The 23,632-nt window shown below is 40.7% G+C and overlaps 1 protein-coding gene across 1 annotated transcript in view; it reads left to right on the top strand.

Annotated features, from left to right (window-relative positions):
• The first annotated feature begins 726 nt into the window (after positions 1 to 726).
• LOC126237326 (scaffold protein salvador) overlaps positions 727 to 23,632 on the top strand; it is a 45,053-nt gene continuing 22,147 nt past the window's right edge. The window contains exons 1-3 of the mRNA XM_049947298.1: positions 727 to 851; positions 931 to 1,004; positions 13,266 to 13,384. Coding sequence (XP_049803255.1) covers positions 761 to 851; positions 931 to 1,004; positions 13,266 to 13,384 — 284 coding nt within the window. The 5' untranslated portion in view covers positions 727 to 760. The remainder of the gene's footprint in view (positions 852 to 930; positions 1,005 to 13,265; positions 13,385 to 23,632) is intronic.

Below are 23,632 nucleotides of genomic sequence, written 5' to 3'. Positions count from 1 at the left end.
ATATGAAATTTATCTTGCTGTCAGGCAATTACGAGTACATAAGTTTAGTGCATGCGAAAACTGCAGGGCGTGTCATGGTTCAAATTAACGGCAGATCTCTATGTAATTGGCAGGTTAACAATGCTTTCATGTTAGAGGATGATACAGACTTTATAAGTTCCGTAAGATCGTGCATGCAAGGTACAGTTAAACATGTTTTGTACAAGACGTCCAGATGTGTTGCTAGCGCTCTCCATGTACTTTCGTAGTGCAGGTTGCGTTACTAAAACGAACGGTGCCATCTACTTGAGAGTATACGTTATAACATGACTACAAAGATCTTAACATTGTGGACCATTTCCTCAGATACGTCCAAGGGGAAACAGTAGATATATTTGATGCTGTCACTTGAGTATGGAATGGCGTGCCACAAGAGGAAGTACTGTAATGTTTGGCATTTGCTGTAGGTCCTGTATGATATGCTCTAAACTTGCATAATGGAATCTTGTGATAATGTGTAGTGAGAGAGCTTTTTATGCGGCATAAACACCAAATTATTCATGTATGCAGTGTAATCATGATCCTTGTTTTCTCCTACTCTCATCCCCGTTCATCCCCCACACTCCACTGTATTTATTACATAATGTCATTTGCTCTCTATAACATTTTTAACTGTCTGTTGCAGGTATTCAACAATTAAAGAATGGTTAAGTGATAGTAGTGAATGACAGCGTCACACTAAGGTTTTATCAGAAATATTTACAAATAATTAAATGTTAAAATGCTCTCGAGGAAAAACAGAGATTTGAGAACTATCAAGGAAGGTGTAGTTGGAAAATATGTCAAGAAAGAAACGCCTCCAGAAATGCCCAGTGAGTAAATACCAATATGCACTATCTTTGCACGTTTGTTTGTTGAGTTGTAAGTGTGAAATATGTGGTTTGTTTGCAGTAATCAATGTATGGACGACGGAGCCTACCAAGAAGTCACATAGACGGATTAACCAGAGTCCTTCACCAACCACAGTAAGCAGACACTGTTGTATGAGCAAATTGTTTGCGAGCAGTAGAAACCTAAGTTTGTTCTGTATGAGGCTGCTTAAAAAAAGTTTGTTTTTTTAATACTGCTGGTGGCACTTTTTACATTTCTTCTATTTTATGTGAAACTGTGTTGATTTGCACAGTGCACTTTCAAGATAGTTGTAGAAAAAATAAACAATGCTCATAAATGTCTATGAGCGAAGGATAAGGAGAGCGTAGCACGCAGATATTCAGAAAAGTAAATTGGAGATAATAAAACAGGAACAATAGAATACTTGCTTTTTCAAGACCAATCTGGATATGTGGTGGAGCTGTGATAATCACTAGAAGAGTATAAAAAATTGAAATCTGTAACCAGTTGTAAATGATAGTCATATGACACATTTAAAGGATTAACTGCTCATTGTTAAGTACTATTTGTATGCCTGAAGGTAAGACATTAAACATGTGATATTTTATATGTTCCTGTTAAGTCATTTGTAACTGGTTACAGATCCATTTTGTAAAACTGATGAAAACATTGTCTTGCCCACAGGTAAATACTAGGGTGGAATGTCTGTGTGGTTACACACGTTTCATCAAGGAAAAAAAATTATTGTTGTCTGTGTACTATGGGTATTTCATTTTTCCTTTTTGGAAAAATGATCTCCATTTTGGTGTTTTTTCTTTTCTCTCTCTCTCTCTCTCTCTCTCTCTCTCTCTCTCTCTCTCTCTCTCTGTGAGGAGAAGATGGAGAGAGTTATTCTTTTGCCCTCTTCTTCTTCTTCTTCTTCTTCTTCTTCTTCTTCTGTACAGCCAGTGATTCACACAATTTCCTTCTATTTTTATTTTTGGTGTCAATGCCTTTGTACAGAACAGGTCTGGAGCAACATTTTTTTATATCTGTAAGGAGCTAAAAATATTATTCCTGAAGGCTTTTTTGACATCTCGCAGAAACACTTATGTACAAAGGCTCAGTTGTACAGATCATTACTGCAGTGATGCAGATTCCTAGCAGATTCCATGGATTAGGACCAGTCTCTTCCAAGGTCCTAAGGTCTTGGTCGCCGTCTTGGCCTTCTGGCATCTGTAATGTCCAGTTCTGAAAGAGTCCAGGGGTGCTACTGTCTTTAATACTGACAGCTCAAAAACTTTGGATCAGATGGGATATGCTCTACACCTGCCAGTATGGAGCCATTCGCTGCGAGGAACATACAGCTGTCAGCCATTAGCAAAGCCCTTAATTTTATTAAAAGGCCTCCCCTGATCAAGTTTTAATACACAGTGACTCAATGAGTAGTCTCCAGGCTGTTGATGAATGCTATTCTTGCCACCCTTTTGTCTCTGCTATTCAAGGTCTTCTCACTAACCTTTGTCATGCTGCATGCTCAGTTGTCTTTCTCTGGGTACCAAGTCTTATAGGTGAATGAACTAGCTGACTGTTTGGCTAGAGAGGCAGTTACTTGCTCCCTGTGCACTTTGCCAATCTCAGGTGTGGATTTGCAGGTGCACATGTGATCTCTGCACACTCTGAATTAGAAAGACATCTGGTGGGCTGTCGCCCCACCTAATAAACTCAGTACAGTGTAGGAGACTGCTGCAGTATGGCACTCTTTCTTCTGGTTCTCCCAGAAGGAATCGGCAGTCCTGTGTTGTTTTCACGTCAGTCACACCAGATTAACCCATAAGTTTTATTTTGTGTAGCTTTACAGACAGTAGTTCATGTCTTGGTGGAATGCCCCTTCCTTTTGCTCTCGATGCTAAGTATGGACTTCGGATTCATTGCCTGTAATATTGGCAGACTATTCATTGATAATTGACCTTGTTTTCAGTTTTCTCCAAGAAAGTTATTTTCATTCTCTGTTAGAAGACTTTAATCTACTTGTGGAGCATGGGCGGGGGGTTGGGATTGAGGATCTCCAGCTGTATGCTAAGTCTTGGGGTTCCCCAACCCTACCTCCTTGACGAGGGTACTATTGGATCCCCCTTCAATTGCTTTTATATTCAATTTGCCTCCTTTCTGCTACATTCAGTTTTCTGTTCTGGGTGTCACACTTTGTTGAATAGTGGACACTCTTGACTGTAATGGATCAGAAATGGGACAGCTGTGGGTGAGACATTTCCTGCAGCGTGCAGAGCCCTGGTGACATCCACATGCTGACTTCCCTATCTCCTCCATCTTACTTTGACTTATTGACAGTACAAACTATGTCCATTACATTTTTAGCATTCTTGCTTTTATTGTTATAGATATCCCGACTAGATCAGAAAACATTCTTGGTGGACATGTCTACTTCTGGGTGCACCACTCTTGGATTGAGAGACTGATGACCTTGTTTGGTTCCTTATCCTCCCTCCACCAACCAGCCAACCAACCATTTGGTTTAATAGTACCTGTTCAAAGAAGCTTGGGGAAACAGTTTGTTACTCTCTTGCTTCAAAAGAGACTGTAAGGAAATTGATAGAGGAAAGCTGACAACTTGTGCATACATAACAATGACTGTGTGTGGTATTATATCTGTAAGTAAATTGTAAGAAGTTCTGATTCTACATAAAGAGAATGGATTGATACAAATTTTCCATCTAGTTTGCCATTAGTCATTGTGATGAATGAAATTGAAGGCAACAGACAGAAACCAGAAATATTAAATACCAAATTTAAAATACGTACAGTTCTAAGACTCTTACTGGTAATTCACACATTGCCAAATAAGTGGTTTTGAAGTGTGCACTCCCAGTTTTGAAAAATAGTTGAGACTATTCAGAGAGAGAATGAGTTGTCAATTCCCTGTGGAATCCCTATTACATTTTACAGTGAATGTCCCACTGAATTACCCATTTCCTGCTTAAAACTTATTTGGAAACTTGCATAGTACAATTTTTGGTGGTGGTAGAACAGGTGTCGGACAATCCTGTCAAATATGAGAGATAAAAATACATCCACAGAGTTAGCCAATTTTACCTAATATTCAGATTTTGAAGGGTGACCCATCATACTTTAAGCTCGAATATTGATATTTGTAGAGGAAGAAAAGCTTCACTCCATCAGTACTTTTTCACGAAAATACACTCATGCTCATGAATTAAGGATAATGGCAGATTGTGGTGCCACACAGTGTGGCACTACACAAAACTGGTGTTAATAGCATAGGCACATAGGGAACACATGCGACACAGCTCTGTAAGTCCATGGTATTGGTGATAAGTTGCGAAAACTGTCCTGAAACATGTGCTACAAAATGCCACTGTTTCCTGTGCATGTACCCCGACAACAATATGGGATATGATCACCATGCACATGTACACAGGCCGTGCAACGGGTTGGCATACTCTGGATCAGGTGGTCAAGCAGCTGCTGGGGTATAGCCTCCCATTCTTGCACCAGTGCCTGTCGGAGCTCCTGAAGTGTCATAGGGGTTTGAAGATGTGCAGCGATATGTCGACCGAGAGCATCCCAGACATGCTCGACGGGGTTTAGGTCTGGAGAACAGGCAGGCCACTCCATTTGCCTGATATCTTCTGTTTCAAGGTACTCCTCCACGATCGCAGCTCGCTGGGGCTGTGCATTATCATCCATCAGGAGGAACGTGGGATCCTCTGCACCCCTGAAAAGGCGGACATACTGGTGCAAAATGACGTACCGATACACCTGACCTGTTAAATTTCCTCTGTCAAAGACATGTAGGAGTGAATGAATAATCCCACCTCACACCATCAGACCATGACTTCCATACAGGTCCCTTTCAAGGACATTAAGGGGTTGGTATCTGGTTCCTGGTTCACGCCAGATGAAAACCCGGCGAGAATCACTGTTCAGACTATACCTGGACTCGTCTGTGTACATAACCTGGAACCACTATTCCAGTGACCATGTACTGTGTTCTTGACACCAGGATTTACGGGCTCTCCTGTGACGAGGAGCCAGTGGAATGCACCTGCAGGTCTCGGGGCCAATAAACCATGTCTGTTCAGTCATCTGTAGACAGTGTGTATGGAGGCAACTGTTCCAGTGGCTGCGGTAATATCCTGAGCAAGGCTACCTGCAGTACTCTGTGGCCATCTGCGGGCACTGATGGTGAGATATCAGTCTTCTTGTGGTGTTGTACACCGTGGACATCCCATACTGTAGTGCCTGCACACGTTTCCTGTCTGCAGGAATTGTTGCCATAATGTTGAGATCATGCTTTGTGGCACACGGAGGGCCTGAGCTACGACCTCCTGTGTTTGACTAGGCTCCAGCTGCCCTAGTATTCTACCCCACATAACATCATCAATATGTGTTCTTTGAGCCATTTTCAACACACAGTCACCATTAGCATGTCTGAAAATGTCTGCACACTTACTATCTGCACCGTTCTCTGATATGCACCAACACACCTCTGCATGTATGGACTGATGCCAGTGCCACCGTGAGACGACCGCAGGTCAAATGCACCACATGGTCATACCCCGAGGAGATGTAAACCCGCAAACCATCCACCAGAGCATTGTTTCACCATGTGTCAGCATTGTCATTAATTTATGAGTATGAGTGCAGTTAGTTTGAAATGCATATGACTTGTCAACAGACGAAATTTTCCAAGTATTTTATGCAAGTGAATGGGGAGTTTGTTAGTCTGATCATATCAAGTTTTTGATGAATGTATGAGCGTGCTATACAACATGACAGATTTTCAGTTGAGACAAATAATATTTACTCCAATGGAAACCTAGATTGTTCTCAGTATACCTAAATTATTTATCAGATAGGGTCAGCAGCTCTGACAATATGTTCATTTATTATTCTGCTGTCTACAAGACAGTGTCATCAGTGTATGACCAAAAGAGAATGCATGACGACATGGAACATATTTCCACTTGATGTACTGAATGGCGGTTCTTTAAACATGGACCAATGACCATGACAGAGAGAATCCATATTATCCAAATAAATAATCAGTTGTTAAATCCCGGAACTGGTCTTATCATTCAAATACTTTCGGGTAATACAAGGTGTTCTGAAATCTCATGAAACACTTTTATTGGAATTTTTTGGAGATTGTGATGAATCTGTGAAGAAAATCATAAACAGAATGCTAGAAAGACTTATTCTGGGGTACCATAGAAAGATCTAGAGCTCTTAGTTAATAGCTATGACAGCTGACTTCGAAAAAATTCAGACATTCTGCTAGGATTGTAATGGGTTACGGGGATTCTGAAAAAATATGGAAGGGTTTTGGGAACTTACATACCGATTGTGGTAGAATGAATCTGCTTTTGAGAAAGACTGTGAAACAGGTCTGCCTTTGTAGATATGTTGGGCTTGTGAGGAAAACATGTGGCAGATTAAGATGCATACTAAAGAATACAGACTGTCATCTTTCCTCTTGCTTCATAGTCTAAAATAATGTGGCAGAAAAGTTAAAATTGATATGAAGAACACTTTGCCACACACTGTACTGTAGCTTGCAGACTTGGTAAACAGTGTTCAGTGGCGATGCATTTTGTGCCCCTGGTAGAATTGTTTGTCTTGCCATCTACATTCCCATGCTTTTATCATTGCTGATTCCTTGGCTTTAGGGACACAACATACCCAAGGAGCAAGAGTGTTCAAACATTCCCTCTCCAACCACTTTTTTGAAGCCTGTTTACCAAATGAGTAAGATTCCATCTCCTGAAAGTCTTTAAGTTGTCAATATTGTTAATCAAAATTCAATAAGTTAGATTGTAGGAGAATTAGGTTAGTACTAAAAATGCTAACTGCGAGACCATGGTGATAGAACTTGCAAACCATAAGTTTCTGTGTTTACGCATAGGAAATACAGTCAGTCTAAGAAAATATTCTCATGTTCACTCAGATGAAAGCATATTATTAGGTTGATGTGCAGGTGTGTAGTGTTTTTGTTTTGTTTTCTGGTATTCCAGTTGCTATGGGTTTGCTTATCAGTTGTCATTTTTTATTTGTAGTTCACTGTTACTGTTTGAGTTTACATATTATCATGTGACGATAGTGAGTGGAGTTGTAGTCACCAGAAAATGGGGTGCCAAGTGGAGAAATCTGAACATTTCTGACACATTCTTCTGTTTGAGTTCAACAGAGGATGACAGTGGCGAAGGCAGAACCGTGTACCGGGATAATGCCATTGGACAGAGCATAGCAAGGAAATGGTTTTCTCTGTTTGAGGAGGATCTTTTTGACATTAGTGACTCTCCACACTCAGGAAGATCTTCGGGGTTGGATGAATATCGTTTAACTGCACTTATTCAGAATGATCACGTCAGTGTGCTAGAGAACTGTCAAATGTGATGAACTGTGATCATTCCATCATTTGTGATACTTGATTACAGTGGGGAAGGGTCAAAAATTGGATGTGTGGGTACTGCATGCTCTAAGTCAAAATCACAAAAATCAGCAGGTGGGCATATGTGTATCTCTGCTTGCTCATCATCAGTTGACTCGCGAACAACACCAACCATTCCAGTCATGTATCATTTTCGGTACTGGTGATGAGAAATGGTGCCTTTATGCTAACACGAGGAAAAGAAAGGAATGGTTGAGCTCAAATAAAGCAGTAACTTGCTGTACAAAGGCCTGTCCTCATCCACAAAAGATAATGATATGCATCTGGTAGAACAGTGACGGTATGCTGTGCTATGAATTGCTTCCCTGAGGTGTAATCATCACTGCTGACATTTATTGTCAACAGCTTGGGTGTCTTTCAGACACAATCCAAGCACAACGATGAAGAAGACTGCGTGAAGTGATGGTACTCCACAATAATGCCTGCCCACATTCTGCTAGACTGACAAAAAACACTATACAGGAGTTGGGTTGGGAATTTTTTCTGCACCCATGTTACTCACCTGATCTTGCACTCTGATTTTCACCTTTATCACTCTATCGAACAACCTTCAAGGAACTTCCTTTCTGGATGACAGTGTGCTCCAAACATCACTCAGTGAATCCTTTGCCTCAAAACTATGTGAATGGTCATAGAATCAGAAAGTAACCCCTGTGTTGGCAGACTGTTGTAAATAGTGAAGGAGAATATATTATTGATGAGTAAAATCTGTTGTGTGTGTCTTTTGCTTTTATTAAACTTGGTGGAAACCCCCACCCCCCCATAAACGTGAACCTTGCCATTGGTGAGGAGGATTGCGTGCCTCAGCGATACAGATAGCCGTACCGCATGTGCAACCACAACAGAGGGGTATCTGTTGAGAGGCTAGACAAGTGTGTGGTTCCTGAAGAGGGACAGCAGCAGCCTTTTCAGTAGTTGCAGGGGCAACAGTCTGGGTGATTGACTGTTCTGGCCTTGTAACATTCACCAAAACGGCCTTGCTGTGATGGTACTGCAAATGGCTGAAAGCAAGTGGAAACTATAGCGATAATTTTTCCCAAGGGCATGCAGCTTTACTGTATGGTTAAATGATTATGGCGTCCTCTTGGGTACAATATTCCAGAGGTAATATAGTCCCTCATTCGGAAAAGGGCACAGGTCATCCCTGTTTTCAAGAAGGGACGTCGAACAGATGTACAGAACTATAGACCTATATCTCTAACGTCGATCAGTTGTAGAATTTTGGAACACGTATTATGCTCGAGTATAATGACTTTTCTGGAGTCTAGAAATCTACTCTGTAGGAATCAGCATGGGTTTCGAAAAAGACGGTTGTGTGAAACCCAGCTCACGCTATTCGTCCACGAGACTCAGAGGGCCATAGACACGGGTTCACAGGTAGATGCCGTGTTTCTTGACTTTCGCAAGGCATTCGATACAGTTCCCCACAGTCGTTTAATGAACAAAGTAAGAGCATATGGACTATCAGACCAATTGTGTGATTGGATTGAAGAGTTCCTAGATAACAGAACGCAGCATGTCATTCTCAATGGAGAGAAGTCTTCAGAAGGAAGAGTGATTTCAGGTGTGCCGCAGGGGAGTGTCATAGGACCGTTGCTATTCACAATATACATAAATGACCTTGTGGATGACATTGGAAGTTCACTGAGGCTTTTTGCGGATGATGCTGTGGTATATCGAGAGGTTGTAACATTGGAAAATTGTACTGAAAGGCAGGAGGATCTGCAGCGAATTGACGCATGGTGCAGGGAATGGCAATTGAATCTCAATGTAGACAAGTGTAATGTGCTGCGAATACATAGAAAGAAAGATCCCTTATCATTTAGCTACAGTATAGCAGGTCAGCAACTGGAAGCAGTTAATTCCATAAATTATCTGGGAGTACGCATTAGGAGTGATTTAAAATGGAATGATAATATAAAGTTGATCATTGGTAAAGCAGATGCCAGACTGAGATTCATTGGAAGAATCCTAAGGAAATGCAATCCGAAAACAAAGGAAGTAGGTTACAGTACGCTTGTTCACCCACTGATTGAATACTGCTCAGCAGTGTGGGATCCGTACCAGGTAGGGTTGATAGAAGAGATAGAGAAGATACAACGGAGAGCAGCACGCTCCGTTACAGGATCATTTAGTAATCACTAAAGCGTTACGGGGATGATAGATAAACTCCAGTGGAAGACTCTGCAGGAGAGATGCTCAGTAGCTCGGTACGGGCTTTTGTTGAAGTTTCGAGAACATACTTTCACCGAAGAGTCAACAGTATATTGCTCCCTCCTACGTATATCTCGCGAAGAGACCATGAGGATAAAATCAGAGGGATAAGAGCCCACACAGAAGCATACCGACAATCCTTCTTTCTACGAACAATACGAGACTGGAATAGAGGAGATAACCGATAGAGGTACTCAAGGTACCCTCCGCCACACACCGTCAGGTGGCTTGCGGAGTACAGATGTAGATGTAGATCTCCGGGCAGGGACTACTCAGGACGGTGTTGTTATCAGGAGAAAGAAAACTGGTGTTCTGCAGATCACAGTGTGGAATGTCAGATCCCTTAATTGGGTAGTTAGATATAGTGGGAGTTAGTGAAGTTTGATGGCAGAAGGAACAAGACTTCTGGTCAGGTGAATACAGGGTTATAAATACAAAATCAAATATGGGTAATGCAGGAGTAGGTTTAATAATGAATAAAAAAATTGAAATGCGGGTAAGCTACAATGAACAGCATAGTGAACGCATTGTTGTAGCCGTGATAGATGTGAAGCCCAGGCCTACCACAGTAGTAAAAGTTTATTTGCCAACTAGCTCCACAGATGACGAAGAGATTGAAGAAATGTACAATGAGATAAAAGAAATTATTCAGATGCTGAAGGGAGACAAAAATTCAATAGTCATGGGGGACTGGAATTCGATAGTAGGAAAAGTAAGAGAAGGAAAAGTAGTGGGTGAATATGGTTTAATAATCATGAAAGAGGGTTATAAATGTGAAAGAGGCATGGAGACACTGGAAGGTTTCAGATAGATTACATAATGGCCAGATATGGGCTCTGATCGCAATCTGTTGGTAATGAGCTGTAGATTAAAACTGAAGAAACTGCAAAAAGGTGGGAATTTTAGGAGAGAGGACCTGGATAAACTGAAAGAACCAGAGGTTGTAGAGTGTTTCAGAGAGAGCATTAGAGAAGACTTGACAAATATGGGAGAAAGAAATACAGTAGAAGAAGAATGGGTGAGCTTTGAGAGATGAAATAGTGAAGGCAGCAGAGGCTCAAGTAGGTAAAAAGATGAGGGCTAGTAGAAATCCTTGTGTAATAGAAGAGGTATTGAATTTAATTGATGAAAGGAGAAAATATAAAAATGCAGTAAATGAAACAGGCAAAAACGAGTACAAACGTCCCAAAATGAGATCGACAGGAAGTGCAAAATGGCTAAGCGGGGATATCTAGAGGACAAAATAAGGATATAGAGGCATATATCACTAGGGGTAAGGCATATACTGCCTACAGGAAAATTAAAGAGACCTTTGGAGAAAGAGGACTACCCGTACGAGTATCAAGACCTCAGATGGAAAACCTGTTCCAAGCAAAGAAGGAAAAGCAGAAAGGTAGAAGGAATATCTAGAGGGATTATACAAGGGTGATGTACTCGAGGGCAATATTATGGAAATGGAAGAGGATGTACATGAAGATGAAATGGGAGATATGATGTTGCATGAAGAGTTTGACAGAGCACTGAAAGACCTAAGTCGAAACAAGGCCCTGGGAGTAGACAACATTCAATTAGAACTACTGATAGCCTTGGGAGAGCCAGCCCTGACAAAACCCTACCATCTGGTGAGCAAGATGTATGAGACAGGCGAAGTACCCTCATACTTCAAGAAGAATATAATAATTCGAATTCCAAAGAAAGCAGGTGTTGACAGGAGTGCAAATTACCAAACCATCAGTTTAATAAATCACAGCTGCAAAATAATAACACGAATTCTTTGCAGACAAATGGAAAAACTGGTTGAAGCCGACCTCGGGGAAGATCGGTATGGATTCCGTAGAAATGTTGGAACACGTGATGCAATACTAATCCTACGACGTATCTTAGAAGAAAGATTAAGGAAAGGCAAACCTATGTTTCTAGCATTTGTAGACGTACAGAAAGCTTTTGACAATGTTGACTGGAATACTCTCTTCCAAATTCTGAAGGTGGCATGGGTGAAATGCAGGGAGCGAAAGGCTGTTTACAATATGTACAGAAACCAGATGGCAGGTATAAGAGTCAAGGGGCATGAAAGGGAAGCAGTGGTTGGGAAGGGAGTGAGACAGGGTTGTAGCCTCTCATCGATGTTATTCAATCTGTATATTGAGCAAGCAGTAAAGGAAACAAAACAAAAATTTGGAGTAGGAATTAAAATCCATGGAAAAGAAATAGAAACTTCGAGGTTTGCTGATGACATTGTAATTCTGCCAGAGACTGCAAAGAACCTGGAAGAGCAATTGAATGGAATGGACAGTGTCTTTTAAAGGAGGATATAAGATGAACATCAACAAAAGCAAAACAAGGATAACGGAATTTAGTCAAATTAAATCAGGTGATGCTGTGGGAATTAGTGTGGGAAATAGACACTTAAAGTAGTAGATGGATTTTGCTATTTGGGGAGCAAAATAACTGATGATGGTCGAAGTGGAGAGTGTATAAAATGTAGACTGGCAATGGCAAGGAAAGAGTGTCTGAAGACGAGAAATTTGTTAACATTGAGCGTAGATTTAAGTGTCAGGAAGTCCTTTCTGAAAGTATTTGTATGGAGTGTAGCTATGTATGGAAGTGAAACATGGACGATGAATAGTTTAGACAAGAAGAAAATAGACGCTTTCTAAATGTGGTGCTACAGAAGACTGCCGAAGATTAGCTGGGTAGATGACGTAACTTGAATAGAATTGGAGAAAAGAGAAATCTGTGGCACAACTTGAGTAGAAGAAAGGGATTGGTGGATAGGACATGTTCTGAGGTATCAAGGGATCACCAATTTAGTATTCGAGGGCAGCGTGGTGGGTAAAAATTATAGAGGGAGACCAAGAGATGAATGTACTAAGCAGATTCAGAAGGATGTAGGTTGCAGTAGGTACTTCGAGATGAAGAAGCTTGCACAGGATAGAGTAGCATGGAGAGCTACATCAAATCAGGCTCTGGACTGAAGACCACAACAACAACACAGAAAAACACTATGCACTTATTTGCAAACCTAATATGTTGATTCCGTTCTGTATACAAGATTGTTTTTAGGAAACCATTGCTTAAGTCATGTAGCAAGGCTTTATGGCATAAGGAAATTCTTTTTCTGTAAGTCACTAGAACCAGTGTTAAAAATTTAAAAATGAACAGAAAATTTGCTTTTGAACTTACACTTCCAATTAGATTAGACAGATTCTCAATTTAAGTAGGCCTGAGTATGAGGACACATAATAAAATTAAAAATGTGATTTTATAACACATAGTATGGTTTCGGGAAGATGGGCACATATTTGTTACAGATTACATTGTTTCTTTCTTCTCCACAAGTAAAAACATTCAATGTGTTTAATCATAAATGAGATAAGTTTCAAGTATGCATTTACTTTTGTAGATGACAGAATATGCGAAGAAACTCTCCTGCTGTAGATTTTATTGTGTAGTAAAATATTTGAAAATAAAACTTCTTGGCAGATTAAAACAGTGTACCAGACCTGGACTTGAACCTGGGACCAGGACCAGAACACAGTTTGTCTCCCAGGAAGTTTCAAGTCAGCACACACTTCGCTGCGGAGTGGAAATTCATTCTGGTTATTTGAAACTATATCAGCTTTTAAGACGTTAAAGTTCCCACTAAAGTACAAATTTATAGTTTTTATGTTCATACCAGTGGTATTTTCTTTGTTTTTCTCTTGTCTTATAGAGCACTGTGCAGGAAACCAGCATAACTCAAAAATTTGGTAATAATCGAATTGCTCCCAACCTAGGAGGTCATGAAGGAAAATACACTCCAAGCAGTTCCGTCCCAGATATTGCTCAGAGGTAAATTCTTTCCATTCTACAAATGTTTGTTAGGGACTTATGTACATTGGACTTCAGGTCACTTTGACCATGATACAATTTTAATGAAGTAGTATGCAAGTTTTCAGTCTGTTCAATGAAAACTTTATTCTCGTATCCTTTTTGTGTGTGCAAAAATTGCCACAAATTAAAGAGGGTAGTTTTCACTTATTAACATCATTCTGTTTTCAGCTTTTGATTTGAAATGTAGTTAGTGTTGCCTAAATTTATATTTTCTGTTCAGGTAAATTAATTCACTGTAACATATTTAACAAATAAATTTTGTATTATTTACTAAGTAATGTAGTACATGGCAGTGTTCGTGGTACCGTGAACTAAATTGGCTTCATAGGTGTTTCAAAATGTGTGTGTGTGTGTGTGTGTGTGTGTTTGGGGGGGGGGGGCACGCGTGCTGCTGACAGTTCTCGAAAAACACATATCTTTTGGAATGTAAAGAAAAGTTAAAAGTAGCTCATTGCATCATAATCTTTGTATAAATACTATTTTAAACTTGATACACCAGTGAAAGATTAATTTAGCTTGTCTTACTTATCAGAAATTTATAAAATATGGAAAATTGATTCATTCATTTTCTCATGATGTTCAGTAGATTTTGCCAAGATGGAAAACCTTCAGGGACATTGACAGGGCCAAATTATACGGGGCAATCAGGAACAGTCTGAAAAGCTTATAAGGGTGGTGAAGCGGAGGTTCTGCAGAGAATAATTGTTAAGAAAAAAATTCAATAATTTTTGTCATTTCAGAGTTATTTAACACTGAAGATAGTCAGTCAAGTCCTCATGTGCACAATTTAAGCAGCCTGCTAGAGACAGCATTGCCAAACTTTTTCTTATTCAGTTTCCTCAAACCAAACAAATGTAGCTTTTGCTCACCTGGTTTAAATTTATCATTTCCAAAAAAGGCACAAACTGGTAATGAGCATTTGAACAAGTGGTAAGTAACAGATGCACAAATGTCTGCTCATTACTGCATTTTATTGTGTGTGTGCAAGTGCTTCAATTTAAGCACTCAGCAATCTGATTGGCTAACTTGGAAATGGTGCAACATATAGAATTTTTTTCTTAACCTTTACACCTCACCACAACTTCCCGTGCAACATCCTTACAAGCTTTTCAGAGTGTTTCTTACCACCCTGTACACTAACAATAAACTATCACTATACCGCCTAATGTTGTTATGCTTACGGGTCATTCTGTGCCAAGTAGTCTAGAGGTCCTACATGAACATAACAGATTTTGATGAAATTTTGTATGGAAAATCACACATGTTCCCAATGAACCCTGGTAAAGTTTCCTGTTCATTAAATCAATACTTCAAGAGATATAGCCCTTTGCTTGACCACATAGCACAGCTATCACCATGCACCCGTGGGTTTCTGGCAATTTTGGGACGTAATATCTTTCTGGTAATATTTCCGGGAAAGAAACTAAGCTATGTCATCATGTTCATTTTGCACTGTCTTAAGCAAAATAAATAATAAAAAAGCTTTCCTGGGTGATTTGTGTATGGGTAATTTAAAGTGAAGTTGGCCAGAAAAAATATAGCCAGAAACATGAAGTTTAACTCTTTGTATCTCCAGAAGTAATTACGGGATAAACCTGAAACTTTGAACGTAATAACTTACCAATACCAAGTTAGAATATAAGATTTCATTCTTCTAGTGCTTTGCGATAGTTTACAAATTGACGGCAAAGTTGACGATTTTTTAAAAAATCACCAAAAACGGTTATTTTTGGCCCATTTTTACAAGAAAATGTCTTTTGCATACTCTTTCCTTAGGAAGACCATGATCTAAACCACCTAAGAAACTATATTTGGTTTTGCAATGTGAGTGTATAAGGCCCTAAAAATGACAAAGAAGTGGAGGTGCTTTGAAAATGGCCCCACATTCCGCTGGCACTCAAATTAAATCTGACATCTTTTATTGTATTGTACTATTGTGTAGTACTCTCTGGTGAAGGCAACACCAGTGTATCATGCAGTGGTAGGAACTGATGTCACACACTAGCAGCTTCAATGCACCTTTGTAATCCAGACCAGAATCCTTTATAACAGCAAACATCAGCTTAGCATTTTGATGGGTCGCACTTACAGGCACAACACATTTTGGCTGAAGATTGAAAAAAGATGATAAATCTACTTTGGCATTGGGATACTTTTCCTGAATTCTACATATAGTTCTGATATGTTGCACAGCAACAGTCTTTTTTGCATCTGTACACGTACCTTTCCCATTTTCACCGTTACATAGTCTTTTTTTCCAGGCATTATTCGGCTGTAGTCATTATTTTCATTAAACTCCGACACTAGCACCTTAAAGGTGCTGAACTCTATTGCTTACCCTGAGCCTGCTGAAGTTGTGGAAGCACTCCCTGGGTTGCTTTTATTTTCCTAGCTTGCTTTACCATATATGTAGAAACATTGAATTCCTTTGCAGTGTAGTCAATAGACCAGCTTGAAGGTGCAAGGGTAAGAATAGCTACTTTTTTCTGGTATGTGGATATGGCACATTTTTCTTTCAAATCATGCACAATTTTGTCCAAATCAGAGCATTTCTGGCATGATTTCTGTTCCTTTGGAGCAGATAGTTCTTCCTCTTCCACCATTAGTGTATCAGCTATTTTGTGTTTCAATTCCATTTGAGCTTCTTGTAGTTTTCTTCTACCATAGCTGGGCCTGTCTCTTTTCAAGTATTTAATTTCTCATCCGCTGTGGTTGTAGGTGGCTGATACCCTTCGTCACTGTCATGTAAATTATCAGAATATTCTTCATTTTTTAGCAGTGTAACACACCTGGAACATAACTTTTGTCCTGGTTTCATGTTAAGTCCCATGCACTGATTAACTTTCAATACTGATTTTATACCAATTTCTCTGAGGCTACACATCACTGTCTTCTTTGTAGGAAAGAATACTTATCCAGAAACACTTTCATATGATGATAACAGACACTAAAGTTTCCTGGAACTGTATTCTTGTGCCCACAGGGTGTATCCCGGATCTCCAAAGCAACAAATCTTGGTCTGATCCATCCAGATCATACAGTACAAAGAGAATGCCACATTTTGTTCCATATGTTGTTTTATGACATTCAGATGCTTGTGCTCTACCAATACTGCAACTTGTTTGAACAAAAGCACCACTAGTACACTCTGCTGCCTCCATACTGACTTTCCACAACAGTACTGACCAGTCTGAACTAGTATCTTAAAAACATGAGTAATGTGTAATTGTTGCTTGTTTCCTTTGTTGTTCCTGCCTTACAATGACTCATTCTGTCCCTGAAAACTACCATTGTTTAACTTTCTGTTGCCTAATGGTTCCCAACAATTGCTGCAGCTTTATCTGAAACAAACTGTCTGCATCATCACTATTATTTGCTAAATCGTGTTAAAAGAAACTTAACCAAATACATCTCTGCCAACTTTTATTGTACACAGATGCCTTGCAATAACAAGTTGAAATTTTGCCACATATTATATTATGCTCTACTTATGCAGTGTTTGAAATTTGGCTTGTATATCACGTGTCCCTTTTGTGCTACCACACGTAGAGAATCCACGTTTTTCAGTTAATTTTTCAAATTTTTGTATTTTTGTGTGCATGTAACTCTGTTTGTGTGACTGATATGGGCAAGATGAGTTCTGTGTGTGTTTAGGCCACATTAAGCTTACCCCAAAAAAAAAAAAAAATTATACCCTTTTTGAGTGAATTATATTTGGCATAGAGGGCACCTATAATATGTCCCTTTTAACGTATTACATTTTTTAACCCTTAACTACTATGGTCATCCACAGGAACACAATTACTATGGAGGGGTCTCACAGACCGCATTTTTCTATTTTATATATCAAACCAGAATTTTACTGAATATATATAGTTTCTTGACTTCCAGTCATTCATTACACTTCTTAGAGGTGGCTTTTGTAGAAATTTGATTTCTTTTAAACACTGCGGTATTTTAAACACTTCGACAATTAAAACAAAGCGAAATCTGGAGTATATTTTTATTTTATGAGTTACGAAAATAACTGCAAATAGTAAGCTCTCTGCTCACACATAGATTTTCATCAGAGGGATTATATTACAAATTGGCAATATAACTAGGTGGAAAAATCTGACATGACTTACTATAAATTGTGTGCGAAGTCAGCTTTCAGTTTACAACTCACTTTGCAATGTAATATTTCAATCCATAAGTCTATGAATGGAGAAACTTTGCCACCATTTTACTTCTAAAATTACAAGTAAAAACTAAATACTTGTTCTCATGTGCCACTGAATCATACTTTAGTCAATTTCCACCTGCAAACACTTCACGCAGACCTTCCTGGAACACTCCAAACATCGGAACACCACGCAGTTGACATGGATACCTTTTTTTCCTCTTCAGACGAGGAGGGCAAAAGGTGCACGTTTTTCGATTTTCGAATTCTTCTTCCGGTGTCTGAGGCTCATCTTGCAAGTGAAAACATCTGTCTCACATACTACATGTTGCACAGAAGGCCCAGCTTTCCCCGCCATGGAGAAACAGTAACATGCAATAAAAACGCGGCACGCAAACACTACGGTACGTCTGTGAGACCTCTCAAGGCTAATAATTACGAAACAAAGAGCAGCAACAATGGAAGAATGCTGGCACATGTAGCTTGACAGCCAATAGGAAGGTACATGGAAGAGTCCATTTGACTTTGCAGGGGTGTGAGAAATATCTCGACACAAAAATTAGTAGAGGTCTGAGAGACGGTCGATAGTAGTTAAGGGTTAAATCACATTTTGGAATTTTTTATTTTCCCTCAGAAATATGTTGTTGATGTTTTGATTCATATAGTGTGTTCTCTAAGTGGGTGTTACTGGGTTGTAAAAATTTCACTGGACTGTGCGGAATAGTTCCAAAGTTATTAAGACTTGAAGTTGGGTCTGAAGATAGATTGCCAGATGCGGGTTGCAATTTCCGGGTCATGCCACCTTCTTTCACAAGCCGTAATTCTGGAACTAATTGGCAGGGGAACTTAAAATTTTGTACTCGAGTGTTCCACACTTGGTAGCATTGGTGTGCTAAATTTCAGCCAAATCTGAGAATATCAGCTGGAACTTTTTCTCAAATTGGTTGAATTGATATGGAAGGACCCCATATAGAGGAGACTCAATGTCTTGTTTATATAGTGAGTAGCAATCCATCCTTTTCAATGGGAATATTCAATTATTGGCAATATTATGTAAATGGATAGATATAAAATCTACTCACCAAGTGACAGCAGGGGAGCACACACACAAAAGGATTAAACGTTTACAAGCTTTCGGAGCCAGTGGCTCCTCCTTCTGGCAGAAGAGTTGAAGGGGAAGGAAAAGGAGTGGAGAGTTTTAGAGAAATGGGTACAGTTCTGAAAAGTCACCCACAACCCCATGTCAGAGGAGACTTACCAGATGGGATGAGAAGGAAAGAATGCTTCCCCTTCAACTCTTCTGCAAGGAGGAGGAGCCACTGGCTCTGAAAGCTTGTAAACATTAAATCCTTTGGTGTGTATGCTCCCCTGCCACCACTTGGTGAGCTTGGTGAGTAGATTCCTTATCTATCCATCTACATTATACACTCCTGGAAATTGAAATAAGAACACTGTGAATTCATTGTCCCAGGAAGGGGAAACTTTATTGACACATTCCTGGGGTCAGATACATCACATGATCACACTGACAGAACCACAGGCACATAGACACAGGCAACAGAGCATGCACAATGTCGGCACTAGTACAGTGTATATCCACCTTTCGCAGCAATGCAGGCTGCTATTCTCCCATGGAGACGATCGTAGAGATGCTGGATGTAGTCCTGTGGAACGGCTTGCCATGCCATTTCCACCTGGCGCCTCAGTTGGACCAGCGTTCGTGCTGGACGTGCAGACCGCGTGAGACGACGCTTCATCCAGTCCCAAACATGCTCAATGGGAGACAGATCCGGAGATCTTGCTGGCCAGGGTAGTTGACTTACACCTTCTAGAGCACGTTGGGTGGCACGGGATACATGCGGACGTGCATTGTCCTGTTGGAACAGCAAGTTCCCGTGCCGGTCTAGGAATGGTAGAACGATGGGTTCGATGACGGTTTGGATGTCCCGTGCACTATTCAGTGTCCCCTCGACGATCACCAGTGGTGTACGGCCAGTGTAGGAGATCGCTCCCCACACCATGATGCCGGGTGTTGGCCCTGTGTGCCTCGGTCGTATGCAGTCCTGATTGTGGCGCTCACCTGCACGGCGCCAAACACACATACGACCATCATTGGCACCAAGGCAGAAGCGACTCTCATCGCTGAAGACGACACGTCTCCATTCGTCCCTCCATTCACGCCTGTCGCGACACCACTGGAGGCGGGCTGCACGATGTTGGGGCGTGAGCGGAAGACGGCCTAACGGTGTGCAGGACCGTAGCCCATCTTCATGGAGACGGTTGCGAATGGTCCTCGCCGATACCCCAGGAGCAACAGTGTCCCTAATTTGCTGGGAAGTGGCGGTGCGGTCCCCTACGGCACTGCGTAGGATCCTACGGTCTTGGCGTGCATCTGTGCGTCGCTGCGGTCCGGTCCCAGGTCGACGGGCACGTGCACCTTCCGCCGACCACTGGCGACAACATCGATGTACTGTGGAGACCTCACACCCCACGTGTTGAGCAATTCGGCGGTACGTCCACCCGGCCTCCCGCATGCCCACTATACGCCCTCGCTCAAAGTCCGTCAACTGCACATACGGTTCACGTCCACGCTGTCGCGGCATGCTACCAGTGTTAAAGACTGCGATGGAGTTCCGTATGCCACGGCAAACTGGCTGACACTGACGGCGGCGGTGCACAAATGCTGCGCAGCTAGCGCCATTCGGCGGCCAACACCGCGGTTCCTGGTGTGTCCGCTGTGCCGTGCGTGTGATCATTGCTTGTACAGCCCTCTCGCAGTGTCCGGAGCAAGTATGGTGGGTCTGACACACCGGTGTCAATGTGTTCTTTTTTCCATTTCCAGGAGTGTATAATCTGTCCTTTTCATAATATAGTCATGTGCCAAATATATGATGTTAAGCATGTAAGTGAGAAAAAGTTTAGGAAGTTTTTGAAATTATGTGTAAAGGTGGTTGGAAGTTACTAAGTGTTCTCATTCCACCAACAATGACTGTCTTTTTCAGCATCTACTTACATCATTCAGTGTCAGTCATGCAGCACCACACTTTGTTGTTTCTTCCTCTTCAATTACCTTAGGATAGCTCTTGGTGTGAATACACAATGTGAAATGAAACTTCCTGGCAGATTAAAACTGTGTGCCCGTCTGAGACTCGAACTCGGGACCTTTGCCTTTCGCGGGCAAGTGCTCTACCATCTGAGCTACCGAAGCACGACCTTCTACAATGTGAAATGTTTGCTGCCAGCTAAGCATAGCAGATAATGCGAATGCACATGTAGAAATGTATGTCACTAGTGTGGATGGGGGCGTGAACAGTCAGCACACTTGCCAACATGTTGCTGACTTTGGTGGAACAATGTTGCAAAGACACACATTTTAAGTTAAGTGTAAATGAGGTTTAAGACAGCAGAAAACTACACTAACACTCTAATGGTAAGGTCAATGCAGTGAGAGATGCTTCTAAGGGCCAACATGCCAAACTGAGCCTTTTTATTAGTTTGTATGAGGTGTGATTGGAAAGTTTTAAGAATGGGCTTGTAATTGTACAATTGTGGTACGTACATGTTACTGTGATGCATCTCCATCAAAATAGTCCCCTTCTGACAGAACACACTGACTCCAACGGTGTTTCCACTTATGAAAACATTCCTGAAATTTTTTTTTCGTGAAGTGTGTTAAGGACACTCTCCTATTTGCCTGGATGTCATCAATTGAGTCAAATCGCTTCCCTTTCAATGAAAATTTCAGTTTAGGAAACAGGTGGAAGTCTGCAGGGGCCAAATCAGGGGAAGATGGTGGTTGTGGAAGCACAGGAATTCTGAATTTGGTCAAAAATTCAATGATGGAGAAGGCATGATGAGCCATAGCATTGTCATGGTGTAGCACCCAACTCCTGTCTTTCCACAATGCAGCCCTTTTCTTCCATACTTTTTCGCACAAATGCTCAAGGACACATTTGTAGTATTCCTGGTTAATTATCTGTCCACCAGGAGTAAATTCATGGTACACAATACCGGTAAAATCGAAAAAAATCACCAACATTGTCTTCACCTTCGGCCGACTTTGCCGTGCTTTTTTCGGTCATGGTGAACCTGGACTCTTCCACTTCAAAGAGTGCACTTTGGTTTCAGGATCATATCCATATACCCACGATTCATCACCTGTAATTACCCTATTTAACAAATCTGGGTCATTTTTAGTTCGATTAATCAGTTCTTGGTGCACACTTCAAGTCGGTATTGTCTCTGTCACTTGACAACACTTTTGGAATGCATTTTGTAGACACTGGACACATGTTCAGATCTTCAGTTAAAATTTACTGAACTGCATGGAGACTTAAGTTCATCAGCCATCTCCCTAATTGTAAGTATATGATCAGAGCTCACTAAGTTGTGATGTTTCACAACATTTTCATTCATTTTTGAGGTGAAAGGACGACCGGACCGTGGTTCAACTTCAAATGATTCACGGCCAATTTTAAATGTGTTGAATCAGTCAAAAACATTTGACTGGTTCGTGCAATTATCTCCAAAAGCTGTTTTTTATAGTTCATAAGTCTCAGAAGCTGATTTCTCAGTTTTAAAACAAAATTTCACACAAACTCATTGCTCCGTTTTTACGTCCATTTTCACTCAGCCAGAATCTGGCAACAAGCCCTAACACACCCGCACTCAACCACCTGCCACAATGAAAATGAATAAAGGAAATGCAGTTTCCTTTCAGAGGGCATTCATGGACAGTGTCCACCACAGTGGCCCAGAATGCTAGGAAAACAGCAAGTGGCCTACTCAGCTTGTGTGGTATCAAAAGTTGTGTTATCATAAGGGGTCAGTTCCCAGAACTTTATCGTATTATTTGTGGATAAAGATGATGTTGCTGGTTGACCTTCATGTCCTTACTCTTTCTCTTCAACCGGTGTGAAGTTGCCATAGCTGTTTAAGTACGTGTTGGTATTCAGCAGTTAAACTTTTGCTCTCCTTCGATCACTGACATACCTAGAATTCAATGTGAATTGTGTTGTTAGTGGGTGTGAAGCCTAGAGAGCATTTTTGTAAGAGGTGGTCAGTCATTACTGGCTGCTGTCAAACTATACACTTCCTTTCACTCAACTTTTTCACATTAATACTTGTCTCAGAGAACCCTAATTAAAGCAATTATTGTGTGCACTCATTACTTACATCGCCAATATTTTCCTTCACCTACTCTTACCGTTCAAATTCTTTGAAAATTCAGGTGTGTGGGAGTATTAACAATTACTACTTATTATTTACTTCTTTTCAACTTATGTTTCAACAAATTGAAATCCATTTGTTTTGTAGTGTCATTACATTGTAAAATAATGAGTGCAATTGAACCTGACTTGATCCACAAAATTTTGCTAGTGAAAGTTGGTCCTAGTTCATAGTGAGATAATCTGAGGTTGACATATAAACACTGCAGATTTCATGTTTGACTTATTCAAAATTTTTCTTCTTCTTCTTCTTCTTCTCCTCCTTCTCCTTTTTTTTCCTACTCTAAGACCTAATGTCACAAAATGTACCAGTAGTATCATAATTTAATAATGGTAGACTTCAAATGAGAAATAAATCATACAGCAATGGCTAAGGTGTACGTTTGACATTAAACAAACTGTGCTACTCAGTGTGCATGGGTGTATAGGTGTGATACTGTTAATTATGTAATCCCATCCACCACGGCAGGGTCATATCACATCGGATGGGAAAAATTGGATTTTAGTTGTCCTGAGGCCAAAAACAGCATAAAAAGCAGCAATCAAAATCAGATCGGATTATTAATTTCAGTGTGACTGGCTCAAAACATGTTCAATATGCTGTCCACCATTCCCTGCAACAAGTTGAAATCGAGAAACAGCATGTTCCACAGTTGATCATAGTTTTTTCTGGGGTCATGTGCAGAATACGTTGCACAATGTGTGCCTTCAATGCAACTAAGTTTGTAATCAGAACACTGAACACATCATCTTTCAGATAGCCCCACAGCCAAAAGTCACACAGATTATGGTCAGGTGATAGGGATGGCCAGGCTG

This window comes from Schistocerca nitens, chromosome 1, assembly GCF_023898315.1.
Source record: "Schistocerca nitens isolate TAMUIC-IGC-003100 chromosome 1, iqSchNite1.1, whole genome shotgun sequence".
In the NCBI taxonomy this organism is placed as follows: domain Eukaryota; kingdom Metazoa; phylum Arthropoda; class Insecta; order Orthoptera; family Acrididae; genus Schistocerca; species Schistocerca nitens.
This window is presented reverse-complemented; position numbering and strand designations above follow the sequence as displayed.